Source organism: Rhinatrema bivittatum, chromosome 4 (genome assembly GCF_901001135.1).
Source record: "Rhinatrema bivittatum chromosome 4, aRhiBiv1.1, whole genome shotgun sequence".
In the NCBI taxonomy this organism is placed as follows: Eukaryota; Metazoa; Chordata; class Amphibia; order Gymnophiona; family Rhinatrematidae; genus Rhinatrema; species Rhinatrema bivittatum.
In genome coordinates this window covers 457,673,594-457,695,306 of record NC_042618.1, presented here as the reverse complement: position 1 = coordinate 457,695,306, position 21,713 = coordinate 457,673,594, and the positions used below count along the sequence as shown (strand labels likewise).

The 21,713-nt window shown below is 44.7% G+C and overlaps 1 protein-coding gene across 1 annotated transcript in view; it reads left to right on the top strand.

Moving 5' to 3' along the window:
• PTPRQ (protein tyrosine phosphatase receptor type Q) overlaps positions 1-21,713 on the top strand; it is a 414,802-nt gene that overhangs the window by 89,089 nt on the left and 304,000 nt on the right. The window contains exons 20-21 of the mRNA XM_029597117.1: positions 682-908; positions 6,242-6,311. Of these exons, the coding sequence (XP_029452977.1) occupies positions 682-908; positions 6,242-6,311 (297 nt within the window). The remainder of the gene's footprint in view (positions 1-681; positions 909-6,241; positions 6,312-21,713) is intronic.

Below are 21,713 nucleotides of genomic sequence, written 5' to 3'. Positions count from 1 at the left end.
TAACAGATCACCTGTAGATGCTGTCGGTCTGAAGCTGCCTGAGAACATTTTTTTTTTTTCCTGTCTTTTGACAAAATGATTGATTAGGTCTTGGTGCTGGCACCGAAAAATAAAGGAAGGCAGCAAGTTAGGGGAAAGGCTGCTGCTGCTGGGGGGAATGAAATAGAATCAGTCTCGGTTAAAGGTAGGACGGCAGGTGCCTTTGCTTGTGGGAAGGACGCAAGTTATCCTGCTAGCACTTTCATTTTAAGCTGTTCGCCCTCGCTGATTAAATTGGTGTTATGAGATCAGAACACCATCGGCAGTGCTGTCTGTAAGAGGAGCACCTTTCTCATGGAACCCTTTGCGTTTATCTTAGATAGAGATTTCACCCTCTCGCCGAAAGGATACAATTTCTAAAAAAAAAAAAAAAAAAATGGCATCTAAAAGCAATTTGTCTGCAAAAGCTTCAGATCGCTGCATTTTTTACATTCTTCCAGAAGAATGTTCTGGGCATTTCTAACAGCGTTTAATCATCTTTTGTAACATAACTCTCGAAAGGCAAAAAAGAAACTCACAGTAACAGCCCCCCGAGTCTTATGAACTTGAAAAGTCTCTTCCAGCAAATGACTCTGTTGTGCATTGTGAAAATATGCGAATCATTATCTGAGTATTTAATTGCAACTATTGCTCCTTTTTTAGTCGCCGGACCTCCCAAGTCCCTAGCCGGAGAGAGAGTTGGGTATGCGGGGATTCTGCTGTCCTGGAACGTACCCACTGATCCAAATGGAAGGATTCTGTCTTATTTCATTAAGTACAAGGAGATCTGCCCATGGTTGCAAATGGTTTACACCGAGCTTAGGTCGAAATCTGATCTCCTGGAATTTCTTCTCACCAACCTTAACCCTGGAACGACTTATGAAATTAAGGTAAGGCTATTTTTTTTTCATAAACTCTGCTTTCCACCTTGAATTACTATTCATTGCTGGTTATTTATGATATGTGCAAGTAATGTTACTTTGTGGTGCAGTTTTGAAGATATCTGGATATGCAGTTTAATGTCTAAGTGTGTCAAATGTTAGACTTATAAAAAATATGAAATGAATATTCAATGATTATAGAACATTCAGTTTAGTTTCTTAAAATTCCCCCTTTTAGGCATCCAAAAATCAGCTCACACATTACACTTATGCTTTAACTGTTGACTTGAATGATTTTAATCATCTGAGCCCTTCCCTTTAGCATATTTTAAACAATTACATTGAGTGTGTTTCCAATTAGTTATCTAATTTCCTTGAGGTCAATTTTCAAAGCTGGCTGTTTAAATAAATTGGTTGGATAGAACTTATCTGGCAAAGTTACATATACTCAGTGGCACAGCTATGTTGTTGAATATTTGCGTATATATTCGCACTGAGCCATATTAGTTATAACCATGTAAGTTTAGACCTGCTTTATGGCATGTCTAACTTACCCCTAGGTTAATCATTCTGCTATAAATATAGCAGAATGATGTGTCACGATAAAAAAAGGGCGGGGGCGATATTGGGTAGCCAACCACATTGCATACTAAACCCTCATAGCGCCACGGGAAAAGGCGTAGTTATTTCTCGCGCTGCTGCCGGTGATAATATGTAAAACATTATCACTCGCAGCACTGCCAGGAGATAACTCCGCCCATACCCCACCCACAATTCTCCCCTTCCCCTAATTTTAATAATACCGCACTCGATACCGGCACAATAAAGAATGACCCTATTAGCCAGTTAACTTATCTGGTTAAGGCTGATTATTGCTAGTTAGCCGCATAAGTTATGCAGCTAACTAGCTCTGCCCCGATCCACCCACTATATGCCCACAACTTAAGTGTGGCTAACTGTTTACCCGTATAAGTGACTTATGTGGCTAAGCAGTGGCCGCTGAACATAGATGCATAAGCTGTACTGATCTGGATAAATAGCGCTGATTGCACGTTGAATATAGACCTCCTTATATTTTAAGGAGTCTTGCAGAAATATTAGTTGGCATTCATAAAAAATGGTAATAAGAGAGAGACAAATTTAAGTTTATCTGGAACAGAAATACTTGAGTCAGAAGTGCTTACTCCTGAACAGAGATATGTATTGTCATCACTCTGGGTTAGATAGCAGTATCTGTTCCAGCTTCATCACCATAATTCTGCCTTTCTTGGAAGAGTCTTCCATGTTCTATTCTTTCTTCATACTGTTTCTTATTCATGGAATATATTTTTCATATCCTACTTGTTAAGCATATTATTTCTTTTCGTGCATCTTCATTCCTAATTTTTTCTTGTCTGTTTACTTCCTTTAACTGATCATACAAATTTTGTGGTCCATATTCAGAAACAATCTGGATAGTGCAATGTGTGCTATATTAATGCTTCACATAGGTATTACTGCAAAGTGTGTTAACTTTTTGTGGTAATACCTATATAATGAGAAAGACAGACAGACAGACAGACTACCTACAAGGCCCTTGTAGTAGTTAGCTATTTATAAGTCTATAGGAGGCCCACCTAGTAACTCAAGGTGAGGTTTAGGTAGTAGTATAGGGGTTAGGGTCCACTTTCACATGCTGAGTGAGACGTACAAACAGAAAAGTACACTCTTGTGAAGATCCGATGTCCTTCAGAATGAGGAAACTCACATAAAGATGAGATTTGTACAATGTTCTCTCAACCTAGCTTGATGGACTCTCTGCCTGGGTAACATCAAGCTAGATTGAGAGAACATTGTACAAATCTCATCATTATGTGAGTTTCCTCACAAGAGTGTACTGTTCTGTTCATACACTCTGCATGTAAAAGTGGCTCTTAACCCCTACACTACTACCTAAACCTCACCTTGAGTTACTAGGTGGGTCTCCTATAGTAGTATAAATAGCTGCTTACTATGGTACCACCCTCAGAGGTGCTCTCTCTCTCTCTCTCCAACAGCTTAAAATACTGAAAATGCTATTTGTGAAGCCAGACCACTTGGCCAGAAATCCTGCCCCAAACCCCTCCCCCTTTTCCAAAATAGCATCGCACCATGCATTATGGTGCTTTTCGCATGCATTAAGGCATTTTTTGCATGCAAAAACACCATAAAGCAATTTGATAAATGACCCCATTCGTGGGCTAAATGCTTTCAATATGGACCTCTTCACTTCTGCTGCCTGAATTCGGCTTACATCCTTATTATGCACCACCCATGTTCTGCGTGCATAGAAAAGTGTCGGCGCTGCCATTTCTAGAATTTATATTTCTCTTCTAGTTTTACCCATTTGTGTTCTATAGATTGTACCACAAATTGATTGGAATCAATGTCTTTTATCATTGTCAGGACTAAAACTAATGACACAACTAAGGTAATTAAAATGCAAACCATCTTCAAGAACATCTTAGTTCTCTTGGGCCATTTTCCCTTAATGTCGTTGGCTTTGTTTTCTTTAAGGATATTTTGAGGTTATATTCTTCTAGTGTTATTTATTTATTTTTATTTATTTTATTTAAAAACTTTTATATACCGGTATTAGTATGCATACATCATACCGGTTTACAATGTAACTTTAAAGGTAGATGTAGTGTTGATGTAATTGATAAACTGATTGCTGAAGTTCTTTTCAGTTTTAGGTAATACAACTTGTGCAAACTTCTGCAAACAATTCAGGCAACGTAGAAAAGTGTTGATATTTTTGTGGGCCAATAGTGTAATGCTCAGGCTTGTGGACCCTTGGCTGACGGGAGGATGGTATACCTTTCGGAGGATCCGCAGGTTCTCTCGTTGGGTGGCGAGGCAGAGCAGAAGACGGGACCGGCTGACCCTGGGCACTGGAGACGGAGGCGACTGCGGAGGCGGATGAGGAGACGAGAAGAGGAGCTGCGTCTTCACCACTGGAAGTCTGTGATCCCCCCAGGAGGAGCCCGTAGGGACCCAGACCGCTGGGACTTAGGCGGACCTTTGAGAGGTCAGGGTGTCGGTGCAAGGGCTGACTGGAGCTTCGCCCTGGAGACCTGCGGTCCCCCCGGGAGGAGCCCGTAGGGACCCAGGCCGCTGGGACTTAGGTGGGCCCTTGGAGACGGTGGTCTAGAAGGAGTTCTGGGTCAAGTACCAGAGGGTCGTTGCTCCCCAGTCCGAGGTCAGACACCGAAGCATCACCACTTGCCAGTCCGAAGCCACGTACCAGAGAAACACCGCTTGCCAATCCGAGTCGAACACCAGAGAATCACCGTAAGCCAATCCGAAGTCAGGAACCGGGAACACCAAGATGAAACAGGAACAGGATCCAAAGCTCAAGGAACTCACCGAAGCAAGCAGACTAGACAGCGCTGGAGGACGTTGCCAAGTCGCCGGATGAGCAGAGGAAGCTGCTTTTCATACTTCCCCTGCTCTGGCTGATAGGGAACAGGTGAAGCCATTTAAAGGGATTAGGCCTCTTTAAATCTGTGGAGGAGGCGCGGCCTCGTGCCTAAGAATGGCGGTGGCCATCTTGGATCTCCCCCGCGGAGGGGAGACGCCGCTGGACGCTGCAAGGAGGGAGCAGGATGGCTTCCCCTGCAGCAAATAGCACCAGAGGCTGCGCGGGCATGGCGGCCAGAATCGGAGCCCTCCCCCAGGGCTCCCGCGGCGAAGGAACGCCGCAGGTCAGGTAGGGGGCTGCAGTCGTGGGGCGCCACGGCCGCGGAACACAACAAATAGCTTTATTAAAAATCTGAAAAGGCGGTTTGAAAAATCTCACATCAATTTCATCAGATTGTTATATCATCTTTTAGATTTTCCAGAATTCTGAAAGCAATATTTTTAGGTCCCAGCTGACATTTTCAGAATTCCTCCAAAATTTCACCAAGATTTACCAGTGAAAGTGGCCTGAGTTTCCCTCAGTGGTTCTGGGTGAAATTGAAAGTTTCCATCAAACTTGAGCTTGGCTGAATGTTGCCTTGTCTAGGTTTGAATGCAGATTGCTTGTATATCTCCGTCCATGAGTGCGGATATCTAACTCTTGTTCATGACAAGTAATTATAAATATTCATTGGTGCTGGACTGTCTCTCCAATGGAAAGGAGATTTACATGCCATAAAACTTCAAACCAGTCAATTGGTTCAGTTTTATCCAGCACATTAATGCTTTCTATATGGAAGATATGCACCTACTGTTGAGATTAAGATGAAGCCCTGATTGAGACAGACAAAATGACCTAGATTGTAGAAATAAATTATTATATTACACTATGCCTCCCCCATTTCTTTATAATACAAGGAATTGAACTGTGGAGGGCTTTGGAATGGATACTGCTTACAATTTGAACAACTTTGATTCTGGAGATAGAGAAGCCACTGGAGCAGCTTTGAATTCAGGAGATGGGTGGGCACTGGAGCAACTTTGATTCCAGGCGATGGAAGATATATAGAATGCTTTTTGTAATGGGAGTAATGGGAGCAGCTCTGATCCTGGGGGTGTGGGTGGCATAGTGGAGCAACATAGCATGCCTGTTGCTACTGGAACAGTCAACTGTGTTTCTGGGATGGATGTAGGACATAGGATGTTTGTTGCTATTGGAACTATTCCAGTTCCGGGGGATGGAGTAGAGGAGGTTCATTACTCTGGAGTATCTCTGAGTAGGGAATATGAGGTAGCAAGAGACCTGTTGCCATTGGGATGATTTTAAACTAATCCCAAGCTGAGGGAGTACAGAGGATTTCTTTCTGCTTTAGTAGCACTGATTCCAGTAGAGATGGGTTAGGGAAGGGGAGGAAACTTATATGAGTTGAGCAAATTAAATAGTAACCAGAGTCAAAGTCTTGACAATGGGGTTCCTGCTTAGCACATTTCAAACTTGTGCTAAATTTACCATCTTTTTATAGATTAATAATTCAGGAATATTGTAGAATAGATGTAAATAAATAATGAACATCAGTTGTATAAAGATTTAATTCACTTTATTTATTTATATTAGTTCACTTAGGTGATTCCTTAATTATGCTGCATACCAGATGAACTCATCATAGTAATCTTGAAATCTTGTATTTTAAAAACATACATTAATGGAATAAAAGTACTATTTCTACTTGTGCCTTTGCTTTTATTAATTGTTTAACAAAGGCTCAGGTAGAAATGGTACCTGTATGTAACCAGTAGTTATTAAACTAAGTCCAGTGTGGACTAGATTATAAGCTGATGGTCTTACATCCATTTCTAGGGCTGAAAATATAGAACTATTTAGGTTGCATTATACCACCACTGAACTAATTATTCTCTTTTAGATTGCAGCTGAAAACAGTGCTGGGATTGGACTATTCAGTGAGCCTTTTCTTTTCCAAACTGCAGAAAGTGGTAAGTTCTTTTTCTTATTACTTGCTGAATACTTCCCAGCTCACGGTAGAATGTGGAGATCTCCAGCGTGTAGTAAAACTTGGCCAGCTGATACCTGGGATATCTCCTTCTCTCAGCGGTAGTGTAAGGCAGTGGAATAGCACTGATTGATTTTTTTGGCAGGGCTGGCGGTTCACATGGGCAGGAAGTATGTGGAGCAAGGGAGGAGATGAACTCTCTCACACACAATACTTTCTTTTCCCTTTCCTTTTTCTCTCCTCCCCGGCCTGACCCTAGCAGTCTCCCATCTTCCCTCCTCCAGCACTCTTTCTCCTCCTTCCCATTCTAAACCCTGCACTTTTCTCCTTTCCCCTCCTACCTGTGAAGCTGTGATCCTCCTCTGGCCCATGCAGGCCAATTCAGCCATCACAGCAACTCCCTCCTTCTTCCAGTCCGTACAGGCTGCTGTATCTTCCTTTGCCTGGAACTCACGGCCACTGCAGTCACCGCCTTCTAGCTGCACCTTTTTCCGGCCCATGGGACTATGTGGCTGCACCTTCTTCCAGCCAATGTGGCCTTTATATCTACCTTCTTCTAGCTGTGTAGACCCATACTTCTGCCTCGCACAACTTGGTAGGGTCTGAATCCAAAATGAATGGGCCACGGCTCACTTATGGCTACACTCTTGATGTAAGGGCAAGGAAAAATGATGGCAAGAGCTACCGTAGTGTAGGCAGGGAAAAGCATAATAACATACTAAGGATAGATCCCAGCTGCCAGCCACAAAATGTGACCACCTACAAGATTTCTTTTTATCTGGGATAATCTTTTTTTTGTCTTCCTGTTTTGGTTGCTCCTCCTGTTTTCTGGTTGCTCTTCTCTGGACAAAGGCCGACACAATTGTTGATTTATTCTGTACAAAATGAAACCAGGCTCAGACCCAGGTCAGCACCATTTTGTAAGGAAGAAATTAACAATGATACCAGCCTAAGTCTGCCAGTGCCATTTCTAAGTGTACCACTGGTGGGGATAGCTCCTCTCCTGTGAAGAATTAAAAGTATGATGAGAGGGTGAAGGGGATTGGAAGAGAGAACTGGAAGGCATTTTTGTCCTTCTCCAGTGGTGCCCGACACTTTTTTGTTCTATTTTTCCTTTCGTTTTTTTAAATATGTTTTACATTTTTTGTTTCTTTTAGAAATGAAACAAACAGGAAACAAAACATAGTAGCATAGTAAATGGTGGCAGCTAAAGATCAAAATGGGTCATCCAGTCTGCCCAGCAAGGTTACTAAGGAGGCCCTAACCCAGCCATAAAAGCCGATGTTGCACAAAGGGCCTGCCCTGGCCATAGAAGCATAAGAGCAGACTGTCCTGCCCTACCGCCATCATGAGTGAACTTGATCAAACTTCACTGAAGTAATATGAACAGCCAGATAGCTAAAATATATGTTATTTGTAAGATTTACCCAGATGGATCCTGGAATACACCAACGGCTAGTTGTAATTGTAACTGCTGCTCCATGCAGGTTACCCCCCATGCAGAAGTGTTTCACCAAAGTTATCATAGGTTAGTCTGGTTCTTCATTTCCATCTAGCCACTAGGAACCTCTGTGTTTATCCCACTTCCCTTTTGAATGTGTTTATCATTCTTGTCCTCTCCACTGCTTCTGAGAGGGCATTTCAGACATCTACCCTCCGTTCTGTGGACAAATATTTCCTGGCATTCCTGAGTCTACTTGCTTGGATCTTCGTATCATGACCCCTAGTTCTACAGCCTCCTTTCCACTGGAAAGGTTTTGATTCTTGTGCATTATTAAGATCTCTCAGGAATTTAAAAACAAATAAAGAGAAACAACAATAGAACTAAAACAAAATGAAAAAAACCAAAACTGTTTGTGCACATCCTTGCTATATACCTTGCTCTGTATGCATGCAGGTGGTGGTGGGGTGGAGATTTCCCTTGATCCCATACATTTTTATTTTCTAACTAAGGATGTGGTCTCAGTTAATCTGGGTAATTTTTAGGAATGTGCATGGATGAAATGTCATTTTGTGTTGTTTTTATATTTTTCATTATATTTTTGTTTTGTGTCATTTTGGGGGTTTAGTGTGGGATAAAATCATTTAGCATGCACTAAAGCATTTAATATGTGAAACACATTTTTTTGTTTATATTGGTTTGAAAGTGATGTGACATGACCTGACATGTTGTTGCTATTTTCATGTCATTTTCGGATCACTGCACACACCCTAGTAATTTCAGTCATCTAAATAAATCACAGATGATCCAGTTTGCATCAGCCATTCCTTTCAAACAAGATTTTGATTTGTCATCCAGTTTTCTACAAAGTAAAAAGTATCTGTGAGCTGTACAGTTAATATTTGAACTTAAGTCCATTCAGTCACTCAGGTCCAGTTAAACATGACTGAAAAAATAAGAATGAAAACTGAAGATTCACACTGAAAGCCAATCAAAGATGGCTCTATTGAGGCAAAAAGTCAACAAAAGCATTAGCCAAAGAAGTAAGAAAACAGGTGAAATAGAAATATAATACAGGAAACTGTATAAGCACTTTCAAGTTAGATGCAAAGCACTGATAAGGAAAGCAAAGGCAGAATTTGAAAAGGTTTGATGTGGAAGCAAAAACTCATAATAAAATCTTTTTCAGGTATCATCAAAACAAAAGCTTGCAACAAAATCATTTGGCCCATTAGATGAGTGAGGGGTAAAAGGGGGTGCTAAGGGAGGACAAGGCCATAACAGAGAGATTAAATTGCTTTGGTCTTTACTGAGGAAGTTGTAAAGCAGATACCCCTGCCAGAAGTGATATTTGAAGGTGATGATTCAGAGGAACTGAAACAAATCTCAATAAACCTGGAAGTTGTAAATGGGCAAATTGACAAACTAAAGAGTAGCAAATCATTTGAGCCAGATTGTATAAATCCCTGAGTTCTGAAAGAACTAAAAAATGAAATAGCAGACCTACTATTAGGAATCTGTAAACTATCATTCAAATCAGCTATGGTACTTGATGATTGGAGAGTGGCCAATGTAACCCCAGTTTTTAAAAAGGGTTCCAAATATGATCAAGGAAATTACAAACTGGTGAGCCTGACATCAGTGCTGGTAAAAATGGTTGAAACTATTATAAAGAACAAACTAAGGGGCAGATCTTCAAATCTACGCCCAATTTTATAACATGTGCGTGCTGCCTTGCACATGTTATAAAATCCAGGATTGGTGCATGCAAGGGGGTGCACAATTGTGCAACTTACGCGCGCCGAGCCACGCAGACTTCCTCCGTTCCCTCCGAGGCCGCTCCAAAGTTGATGGCCGAAACTACCTCCTCCGGTGTGGGAAAAGATGGAGAAGGGCCTTCTAATATGCTTTCTGAAGATTCTGGAAATAAAACCCACCTGCAGAAGTAGATTTCTGCTGCAGCTTATGGAGGAAATCCAGATTTGGCTCAAAAGGCATTAACAACTCTGGACAGTGGGGACTTGAATATGGGTGGACATATTCAATTATGTGGGATGGGGATCCAACCTTTGGGCTTGCAAAAGGTAACAAAAAAGGAAATTACTCTGGAACTAGTATGGAAGGCATTGACATCTTTAGAATCTTCCATTACCACATTAGCGAATATAATGTCAGAAACCAAGAATCATATATGTCAATTAGAACCTGTAGTTAAAGAAAACGTTAATAAAATGAAAGTCATGATAGACTCTTGAAGAAATTAAAAAGTCATGGGGTAGAAGTGTAGGGAGAAATCCCATGTTTTACCACCGAAAGCACCAAATATGGCTCATAATAGCCAAAGAACTATACAGGCCAAAACTCTGTCACAGCTAAGAAAAGAAACCTTGCCCAGATGAGAACTTTACACTGAAGGATGTTTATCAAGATCTGCCTGTTTGTAAGTGCCTGTGTAAATAAAACCAAGGCAGAGGGACAATGCAATAACTTAAGCTCATAAGCAGAAGTCACAGACCAGCCAAGGGAAGTCCAGAGGGCAAGAGGACCCCCACCCTTGGATGAAGAGGGGTAGTCTGAGATGGAGACAACACTGACTATGGCATATGGCCTTGGTCCAAGACGTGACAGGAACCCTACCCCCCCAAAGAAATGGGGAGGGGGGGGGGGGAAAGACCTGCAAAGTGGCACAGATCCTCCATCTACCACGTGAATGTGCATGAGCTTATGCATATTTATCAGCTGGAAAGTATAAGGCAGGGAGCAAATACGGAGAGGAGAGCAAACCTGAAAGAAAGAGTGGAACTGAAGCAGCCCAGCACTCCCAGCTATTGAGGAGGGAGAAGACTAGGGTGTGGCCAGGAGACTGGAGAGAGGAGAGGCCCTGCCCAGGGTCTGACAGTGGTACGGAGCCTGAGGCGATGGGGAGCCCAGAGCAGCCCGACAGCTCTGTCAGTACAGGACTCAGAAGCAAGTCTCCTTCCCTGCCCACCTTCTCCAGCGGTAAACAGGGAGATCGCCTGAAATCGGGACCAGGGGTAAATAAGTTAGCCATAAGTGTCAATATATTAAGCAGCAAAGGTTTTTGGCATGTTTGAAACCACCCATGGGACAGAACTTTCTTAGGGAAAATTGGTGCTTAGTGGCCAGGATGTTAGAGACAGGAATTGTTGTTACCTTCTAAATATTAAATCCTGCCAAATCTGATAAATAAAAGTATATTTCTGAGGAGAATATGTTGTCTTTTCCCTGAACTTAGGATTGTGAAGATAAGTGGGAGGTGAACTGGAAGTGTCCTGTAGCAGACAGGTCCCTGCACCCCTAAACCTACAGGAGGACTAAGAACTGGTTAAAAGACAAAAAACAGAGAGTAGTGCTAAATCATCAATTTTCTCAATGGGGAAAAATGAATAGTGGAGTGGCCCAGGGATCTGTACTGGGATGCTGTTTCTTTTTGTTTTAACTTATTTGTAAATGACCTACAGATGGGAATAACAAGTGAGGTGATCAAATTTGCTGATGATACAAAATTATTCAAAGTTGTTAAATCACAAGAGGATTGTGAGAAATTGCAGGAGGACCTTGCTAGACTGGAAGACTGGGCATCCAAATAGCAGATAACATTTAATGTGGACAAGTGATTTCTATAGGAAAGAGCAACCCAACTTATAGCTGCACAATGCAAGGTTCTACATTGGGAGACACCACACAGGAAAAGGATCTAGGAGTCGTCATGGATAATATGAAGAAATCTTCTGTTCAGAATGTGACCACAGCCAAGAAAGCAAATAGAGTGTTAGGAATTATTAGGAAAGGAATGGAGAATAAGACATAGGTTGTCATAATGCCTCTGTATCGTTTCATGGTGAGATCGCACCTTGAATATTGTGTGCAGTTCTGGTCACTGAATCTCATAAAATATATTGCAAAATTAGAAAAGGTGCAGAGAAGGGCAACCAAAATGATAAAAGGGATGGAACGATTCCCCTATGAAGAAAGGCTAAAGAGATTAGGACTCTTCAGCTTGGAGAAGAGACAACTGAGGAGAGATATAATAAAGGTCTATGAAATAATGAGTGGAGTGGAAAAGGTATATGCAAATTGGTTGTTTACTCTTTCAAAATGTACAAAAGCACACATTGAAGTTACTAGGTAATACATTTAAGACAAATAAGAAAAAATATTGTTTTACTCAACACATAATTAAATTCTGGAATTATTTGCTGGAGGATGAGGTAAAATCTGTTATTGTAGCTGAGCTTAAAAAAGGTATGGACAAGTTTTTGGAAGAAAAGTCCGTAAACCATTATTAGTGGACTTGAGGAAATCCACTCCTTATCCCTAGGATAAGCAGCATGGAATCTATCAATTTTTTAAATCCTGCCAGGTACTTGTGACCTGGATTGGCCAGTGGCCACTGTTGGAAACAGGATACTGGGCTTGAGGAATCTTTGAATTGACCCAATATGGCAAATCTTATGTTCTTAAATTGCTGTGCCAAAATGTTCTTGGAACTTTTCCATTAATTTTATTGAAACATACAGTGATTCTTCTGTTCCTGTTTTTCTGAGAATCTATAGAAGAGTTCTTCTAAGAATAATTTTTGATGCTCTAGAAGTTTATACTACCTGTGGAAGGTGAGAAGCCATGGGGTTTAACAGCTAAAATGGGTTGAGGGAAATCATCTTCCAGGAGGAAGAAAAGACACATTAACGATCTTCTTTCTGGATACCCCAGTGTGAAGCACTTTCTGCTTTAATGGTGGAGTCGCATCTTCTGGCGTCTTGCCTTTCTTGAGCCTTGGCATAGGAATCAGGTCTTGTTTATTCCGACTCCAAACAGGGATGACAGGCTTGTAATTCCGTGATTTATTTTCCACCAGCACTATAATGGAAGGGACTGGGAGGCATAATACGAGTAAGAGCAGAGCTCTATTCATCAGATGCTTTATGAGGGGTATGTCATACTCCTCCATGTTCTAGGAGAATGACTTATAGCAGACATTCCAAGAAGCACATGAAAGGCGGAGGGCGGCAGTGATTTACTTTCATGCAGGAGTACTACTTAAGTGGACGGCACATGCCGCACAAAAAAAGCTCGCATTTATAATGTTTATTTATTTATTTATTTTTAGTGAGAGAGGGGCTTTGCTGTATGCAATTATTACCAGTACCATATTACAGAAGATTCATTTGGCTGTTTGCTCTTTGCCTGGGAACAGAATGATAACACTGAATCTTCAATAACTCCCACGGGATCAAAAGTTCAATAAACTGCTGTTACCTATTGCAGGATTTCCGTCACCGATCAATCTGTCACACTCCTCATCTTCCTTCCCCTCCATGGTACTCACAGTACATTCATGGTGAAAGGCACGGTGTTAAGAAACTGAAATAAATCGTATTTCAAACTCTTATTTGAGAAAATCTTCCTGAATGCTTCACAATGTAGATGTGTTAGAAAGCAAGTTTTTATGCATGCCTTCCTTATGAGATGAGGGAGAAGTAAGTGCAGGCCTTCCTTTTTACTGCAGTGGGAGTTTATTTATGGAGTTTTTTTTATGGGTTTCTTTAGACAGCTTCAAATTCTTCACTGATAAGTGAAGATGGATAATTTTTGGTTTTGATTTTTTTAGCTTTTCCTAAATACATTTGCATTAATAGAAAGCAGCATAGAGACAGAGAGAGAGACACAGACATCAGATAGAGAAATACTGTAACTGTGCAAGAGACATAGAGAGAGAAGCAGGAAGAAGCTTAGTCCATAACACTACACAAGGAATGTGCATACATTGTAGGTGTGGTGGAGGTACATGAAAGATGTAGAGTAATGACAATGAGCAATTCAAAATTACTCGTCTTGTTCACGAAATCATCCTTGGGCATGCCACTTCTACTTCGTTGACAATATTTCTATTCCGAAGAAGAAATTCCACACTACATCCCTATATTGGGGAATGAGAGACCTCCAATGCCACATCCTAGCTTTAGATATATCCTTACTACACCAAATCTCAACCCCTCATTGTGACTTACCCCCTCAATAAAACCTCCTAACCACTTGTAGAAGGGCTGATTTAATAAACTGTGCTCAGTCGGACGGGCATTTTGGACACAGTAGACTAACACCCTATGCAAAAAGGGGATTAGCGTGTCCAAAACACATGTCCAAACAAATGCATAGATAGTAGTGCTTATGTAGATGAGGCTGTTAGCTATTACCCCCAATGTAGCAAATCACCAGTTGTCCAATGCACCCTTTTTAACGTGGCAAATTTAACGCCAGCCCCAGAGCCGGAGTTATATCATGAGCCAAAGGTGCTTGAAAAAAAGAAAAATACTGCTCTCTTTGGTTCCTCCAACTTAGTATTGTTGCACTACTAAGATCTAAAGCTTGCGGCGATGAAAATTAAAGGAAAATGTAATGGGCTGATAACCAAACAAAACTTTCAGGGCGCACAATGTACATGCATAATAGAGATGTGAATCGTGTCCTCGATCGTCTTAACGATCGATTTCGGCTGGGAGGGGGAGGGAATCGTATTGTTGCCGTTTGGGTGTGTAAACTATCGTGAAAATCGTTAAAATCGTGAGCCGACACACTAAAACCCCCTAAAACCCACCCCCGACCCTTTAAGTTAAATCCCCCACCCTCCCGAACCCCCCCCAAATGCTTTAAATAACCTGGGGATCCAGCGGTGGTCCAGAACGGCGGTGGTCCGGAACGGCCCCCTCAATTGAATCCTGTTGTCTTCAGCCGGCGCCATTTTGCAAAATGGCCACCGCAAAATGGCGGCGGCCATAGACAAAAACGATTCGACGCAGGAGGTCGTTCCGGACTCCCGCTGGACTTTTGGCAAGTCTTGTGGGGGTCAGGAGGCCCCCCCAAGCTGGCCAAAAGTTCCTGGGAGTCCAGCGGGGTTCAGGAAGCGATTTCTTGCCGCGAATCATTTTCCGGTCCGGAACCCCCGCTGAACGACCTCCTGCAGTCGATCTCCTGCCAGCGCCATTTTCCGTACGGAAAACGATTCGCGGCAAGAAATCGCTTCCTGAACCCCGCTGGACTCCCAGGAACTTTTGGCCAGCTTGGGGGGCCTCCTGACCCCCACAAGACTTGCCAAAAGTCCAGCGGGGGTCCGGAACAACCTCCTGCGTCGAATCGTTTTTGTCTATGGCCGCCGCCATTTTGCGGCGGCCATTTTGCAAAATGGCGCCGGCTGAAGACAACAGGATTCAATTGAGGGGGCCGTTCCGGACCGCCGCCGTTCTGGACCACCGCTGGATCCCCAGGTTATTTAAAGCATTGGGGGGGGGGGGTTCGGGAGGGTGGGGGATTTAATTTAAAGGGTCGGGGGTGGGTTTTAGGGGGATTTAGTGTGCCGGTTTTCCTGCCCTCTCCCTTCCCCCGATTTACGATTTTTTAACAATAAATCGGGGGAATTGGTATTGTATCGTGGCCCTAACGATTTTTGACGATTTAAAATATATCGGACGATATTTTAAATCGTCAAAAAACGATTCACATCCCTAATGCATAATATACTAGGGATGTGAATCGTTTTTTGACAATTTAAAATATCGTCCGATATATTTTAAATCGTCAAAAATCGTTAGGGCCACGATACAATACCAATTCCCCCGATTTATCGTCAAAAAATCGTAAATCGGGGGAAGGGGGAGGGCAGGAAAACCGGCACACTAAAACCCCCTAAAACCCACCCTCGACCCTTTAAATTAAATCCCCCACCCTCCCGAACCCCCCCCAAATGCCTTAAATTACCTGGGGGTCCAGCGGCGGTCCGGAACGGCCTCCTGCAATTGAATCGTGTTGTCTTCAGCCGGCGCCATTTTTCAAAATGGCGGCGCAAAATGGCGGCGGCCATAGACCAACACGATTCGACTGCAGGAGGTCGTTCCGGACCCCCGCTGGACTTTTGGCAAGTCTTGTGGGGGTCAGGAGGCCCCCCCAAGCTGGCCAAAAGTCCCTGGGGGTCCAGCGGGGGTCTGGAAAACGATCTCCTGCCGCGAATCGTTTTCCGTACGGAAAATGGCGCCGGCAGGAGATCGACTGCAGGAGGTCGTGGTTCCGGACCCCCGCTGAACGACCTCCTGCAGCCGATCTCCTGCCGGCGCCATTTTCCGTACGGAAAACGATTCGCGGCAGGAGATCGTTTTCCGGACCCCCGCTGGACCCCCAGGGACTTTTGGCCAGCTTGGGGGGGCCTCCTGACCCCCACAAGACTTGCCAAAAGTCCAGCGGGGGTCCGGAACAACCTCCTGCAGTCGAATCGTGTTGGTCTATGGCCGCCGCCATTTTGCGCCGCCATTTTGAAAAATGGCGCCGGCTGAAGACAACACGATTCAATTGCAGGAGGCCGTTCCGGACCGCTGCCGTTCCAGACCGCCGCTGGACCCCCAGGTAATTTAAGGCATTTGGGGGGGGTTCGGGAGGGTGGGGGATTTAATTTAAAGGGTCGGGGGTGGGTTTTAGGGGGTTTTATTGTGCCGGCTCACGATTTTCACGATACTTTAAACACCCAAATGGCAACAATACGATTCCCTCCCCCTCCCAGCCGAAATCGATCGTTAAGACGATCGAGGACACGATTCACATCTCTATAATATACACACTCCAGGGCGATGCTATTGTGCGTGATTATTACATAAGAACTTAAGTTATGCCATACTTGGTCAGACCAAGTGTCCAACAAGCTCAGTATCCTGTTTCCAAAAGTGGCCAATTCAAGTCACAACTACCTGGCAAGTACCCAAACATTAACTAAATCTCAAGCTACTATTGCTTATTAATTAATATCCTCTAGGAACTTCTACAAAACTTTTTTAAACCTAGTTGCACTAACAGCCGTAATCACATCCTCTGGCAATGAATTCCAGAGCTTAACTATGTGCTGAGTGAAAAAGAATTTTCTTTGATTTGTTTTAAATGAGCTACTTGCTAACTTCATGGAGTGCCCCCTAGTCCTTCTATTATTTGAGAGAGTAAATAACTGATCTATATGAACCTGTTCAAGTCCATTCATGATTTTGTAGACTTCTATCATATTCCCCCTCAGTTGTCTCTTCTCCAAATTGAACAGCCCTAACTTCCTTAGCCTTTTTGTTACAATGCTACTCGCGGGCCCTAACCGTGAGCAGCCTCTCACCTCCCACCAGCTGATGCTGCTGTCCTTCCTTACGGCCCGGAGGCCACCCTCATTGCCGGGCCTTCCTCGTGGCAGGGAGCCATTCTTGTTTCTGTGCAGTGGGAGCGCCGCCAACTTCTCCTTTCCTGCACGGCGGGAACGCTGCTGAGTTCCTCCTTTGCAGCCTGGAGGCCGCCACAGCTGCTGTCCTTCTTGCGGCAGAAGCACCGCCATCGCTTTCCTCTTCACAGTCTGGAGGCCGCTGACATTGCTGCCTCTCTCACGGCATGGAGCCGCCATCATACTGCCCTGTCCTGCAGCAGAGTGCCACCTCCAGCTCTGGTGCCTCGCAGTCTGAATGCCGCATCACTGTTTCTTGGCCCCAGCTCTCTCTAGGCACGCGGCCGCATCTCTGCTCGATATTTAAAGGGCCTGCGGTGGGAAAAGCCCTGCGGCCCTACCTGATGATGTCTGCCGGCATCTCTTCAGCCCTATAAAAGGGCTCCTCACCAGTCCCTCGTTGCCTTCGCAAGGAGCTAGCCTGCTCCTGGATGCTGTGTTCCAGTTTTTCATCCAGGAGGCTCTGAGGTCCATCGTCTCTCCTTCAAGATCCCTGTTCTTCATGGGAGCTCCCTTGTCTTCATCCGTGGTTCCTGGTTTCTCATCGGATCTTGCATCCCGTCTGTCTCATGCCTTGATGTTCCTGTGTCCAGAAGTTCCTGTCTCCAGATATTCCTGTCTTCAGTCCTTGTCTCCAGTTGTCCTAGTACTTCAGTTCCTGTGTCCAGTTGCCCCGGTTCCTCCAGTTCCTGGCTCCAGATATTCCAGCCTTTTCTCACCGCCGGATTCCTCCTCCAGGTGACCATCCTGAGTTTGCCTGAATCCATGTCTGAATCTGAGCCTGAGTCCTGTTCCGGTCATTGGGGCCTTGTTCTGGTCAGATCTGTCTTCGTGCTGCCTGGATTCCTCTTCCATCCTAAGCTTCAGTCCTGCGCTTGTCCCGCTCTCCGCGTGGTCCGTGACCAGCCTCTTCAGGTTGTGTTGGGCGTGCAGTGGGACAGGGTGGTCCGTGATCAGCCCTGTGTAGGATGCCTTGAGGGGCAGTGCCTGCCGAAGTCTCCTGGTGCCTCGTCTCATTCAAATCTCCAAGTGCCTCGTCTTGTCCAAACCTCCTAGTGCCTCTTGTCATCCAAGTCTCCAAGTGCCTCGTTTCATCCTAGTCTTCTAGTGCTTATGTCTTGTCCTTGTTCCAGAGTCATCGCCTGTCCTCGACCTATGTCCGTCCTGTCACACCTGCCGTGCCTAGGCAGTGGTTCCAAAACGGCAATCGAGTGGCCAGAGGGCTACCCCAGAGATCAGCATTGCATTGCTGGGTCTCTTCTGGTGTGTTCGGGTTCGGCAGAGGTCAGGGCCCCGAATCTTCAGCCTGTCTGCCCATGCTTGGATATGTCTCGCCTGCCTTGGTGCTTCCCCGGAGTCCTCCTCTGGGGCCGTGCTGTGGCCCGAGAGTACACTCTCTCTCCCAAATTAGGACTGCTCCCTAGTGCTCCTGCAGCACTTTCCTGATAGGGCAGACATTCCATGCCCCTTATCATTTTGGTTGCCCTTCTCTGCACTTTCTCCAGTGCAGCCATATCTTTTTTGAGATGAGGCGGCCGGAATTGCACCCAGATTTCAAGATACAGTCTCACCATGGAGTGATACAGAGGCATTATGACATCCATGGTTTTATTTGCCATTCCCTCCCTAATAATTCCTAGCATTCTCTTTGCTTCTTTGATCACCATAGCACACAATGAGCTGACGATTTCAATGTATTATCCACTATGATAAGCTAGACCTCTTTCCTGAATGGTAACTCGCAAGATAGAAACTAACATTAGAGATAAGCTTCGTTTTTTTCTACCGGGTTGTTTTTTGAGTCGGATGCTTCGGGGTAAAGTTCGTTTTTCCTCAGTTCGTTTTTTGGAAAAACGAACAAAAAATGAAACGGGGAAAAATTAAACGGGCCCAAAAAACGATGCGGGAAAACAAAGCTCAAAAAAACCCACCCCAAGCATTAAAATTTACTATAATACATTAAATACAACCCCCCCACCATCCCGATCCCTCCCCAAGACTTACTAATATCCCTGGTGATCCAGCGGGGTCCCACAAGCTATTTGCCCCTCCGTGCCATTGGGCTGTCCGGCCTGCCTCGCATCAAAATGGCTCCGATAGCCTTTGCCCTTACTATGTCACAGGGGCTACCGGTGCCATTGGTCAGCCCCTGTCACATGGTAGGAGCACAAGATGGCGCCGATGGCCATGTGACAGGGGCTGGCCAATGGCACCGGTAGCCCCTATGACATAGTAGATCAAAGGCTATTGGAGCCATTTTGATGCGAGGCAGGTTAGAAAACCCAACGGCATGGAGGGAGAAATCCCTTGCGGGACCCCGCTGGATCACCAGGGATATTAGTAAGTCTTGGGAAAGGATCAGGATGGTGGGGGTGGGGGGGTTGTATTACAATAAATTTTAATGCTTGGGGTGGTTTTTTATTTAAAAAATTAAAATGTGCCCCTCCCCCCGTACAAACCCGAAAAACTAATTTTCCTCGTAGTTCGGGGAAAATCAGTTTTAGGGGTTTGGGGCTTCTGACCCACAACGAAGCACATCTCTACCTAACATTATATAACTAGAGCAAGGGTTATTTCTCCCTATATGCATTACTTTGCACTTGTCCACATTAGATTTCATCTGCCATTTGGAAGCCCAATCTTCCAGTTTTGCAAGGTCCTCCTGCAATTTATCACAATCTGCTTGAGATTTAACTACTCTGCATAATTTTGTTTAATCTGAAAATTTGATCACATCACTTGTCGTACCCCTTTCCAAATCATTCATAAATATATTAAAAAGCACTGGTCCCTTAGGCACTCCACTGTTTACCTTTTTCCACTGTGAAAACAGACTATTTAATCATTCTCTCAGTTTCCTGCTTTTAACCAGTTTGCAATCCAAAAAAAGACATCGCCTCCTATCCCATGACTTTAGTTTTCTTAGAAGCATCTCCTGCAGGACAATGATGCCTTCTGAAAATCCAAATATACCACATCTACCGGTTCATCTTTCTCCAAATGTTTATTAACCCCTTCTACAAAATGAAGGAGATGTGTGAGACAAGACTTCCCTTGGGTAAATACATGCTTGCTGTGTCCCATTAAACCATGTCTATCTAAATATTTTGTGATTTTATTCTCTATAACAGTTTCCACAATTTTTCCCTGCACTGAAGTCAGGCTCACCAGTCTATAGTTTCCCGGATCACTCCTGGAGCCATTTTTAAATATCAGGGTTACATTGGCCACTAGGGGTGTGCATTCGGATTGACCGCATTAGTAAAACGCAACTCATATTTTTTTTTTACTTAAAAAATTGATTCGACATAAACGATCGGATTTCCCACATATCGAACATAGATATGTTCGATATGTGGGAAATCGCGATTGTTGAGCCAAAATAAAAATATAAACCCCCTCACCCTCCTTAATCCCCCCCCCCCGACTTACCACAACTCCCTGGTGATGGAGCGAGGAGTGAGGACGCCATTTCTGCAATCCTTGGCGAGAAGCATGTGACGTCGGCGGCACGTCGAGTGACGCCGGCGTCACGTGATTCCCGGCTCGTTCGCGCCGGACGGCTCGTTCGGCCCAAAAAGAACTTTTGGCCAGCTTGGGGGGGTCAGGAGGCCCCCCCAAGCTGGCCAAAAGTTCTTTTTGGGCCGAACGAGCCGGGAATCACGTGGCGCCGCGTCACTCAGACGCGACGTCACATGATTCCCGGCAAGTTCGCGCCGGACGGCTCGTTCGGCCCAAAAAGAACTTTTGGCCAGCTTGAGGGGGTCAGGAGGCCCCCCCCAAGCTGGCCAAAAGTTCTTTTTGGGCCGAACGAGCCGTCTGGCGCGAACTTGCCGGGAATCACGTGACATCGGCGTCACGTGATTCCCGGCTCGTTCGCGCCGGACGGCTCGTTCGGCCCAAAAAGAACTTTTGGCCAGCTTGAGGGGGTCAGGAGGCCCCCCCAAGCTGGCCAAAAGTTCTTTTTGGGCCGAACGAGCCGTCCGGCGCGAACTTGCCGGGAATCACGTGACGCCGCGTCTGAGTGACGCGGCGCCACGTGATTCCCGGCAAGTTCGCACCGGACGGCTCGTTCGGCCCAAAAAGAACTTTTGGCCAGCTTGAGGGGGTCAGGAGGCCCCCCCAAGCTGGCCAAAAGTTCTTTTTGGGCCGAACGAGCCGTCCGGCGCGAACGAGCCGGGAATCACGTGACGCCGCGTCACTCGACGTGCCACCGACGTCACATGCTTCTCGCCAAGGATTGCAGAAATGACGTCCTCACTCCTCGCTCCATCACCAGGGAGTTGTGGTAAGTCTGGGGGGGGGATTAAGGAGGGTGAGGGGGGTTAAATTTTTTTTTTGCACATATGTACATATACCCAACTCATTGGATTTTTTTTATGTCCATATTGGCCGCAAGTGGGACCCCCTTTCGGACATAAAAAATATGAACATAAAATTTTGCTCTGCACATCCCTATTGGCCACCTTCCAATCTTCAGGTACAACAGATGATTTTAATGACAGGTTATAAATTAATTGAAATGGGTCTGAAATTTTATTTTTTAGTTCTTTCAGAACCCTGGGAAGTATACCAGGTGATTTACTATGTTTCAGTTTGTCAATCTGGCCTGCTACATCTTCCAGGTTCACAATGATTTGGTTCAGTTCATCTGAATCATCACCTTTGAAAACCGTCTCCAGAAC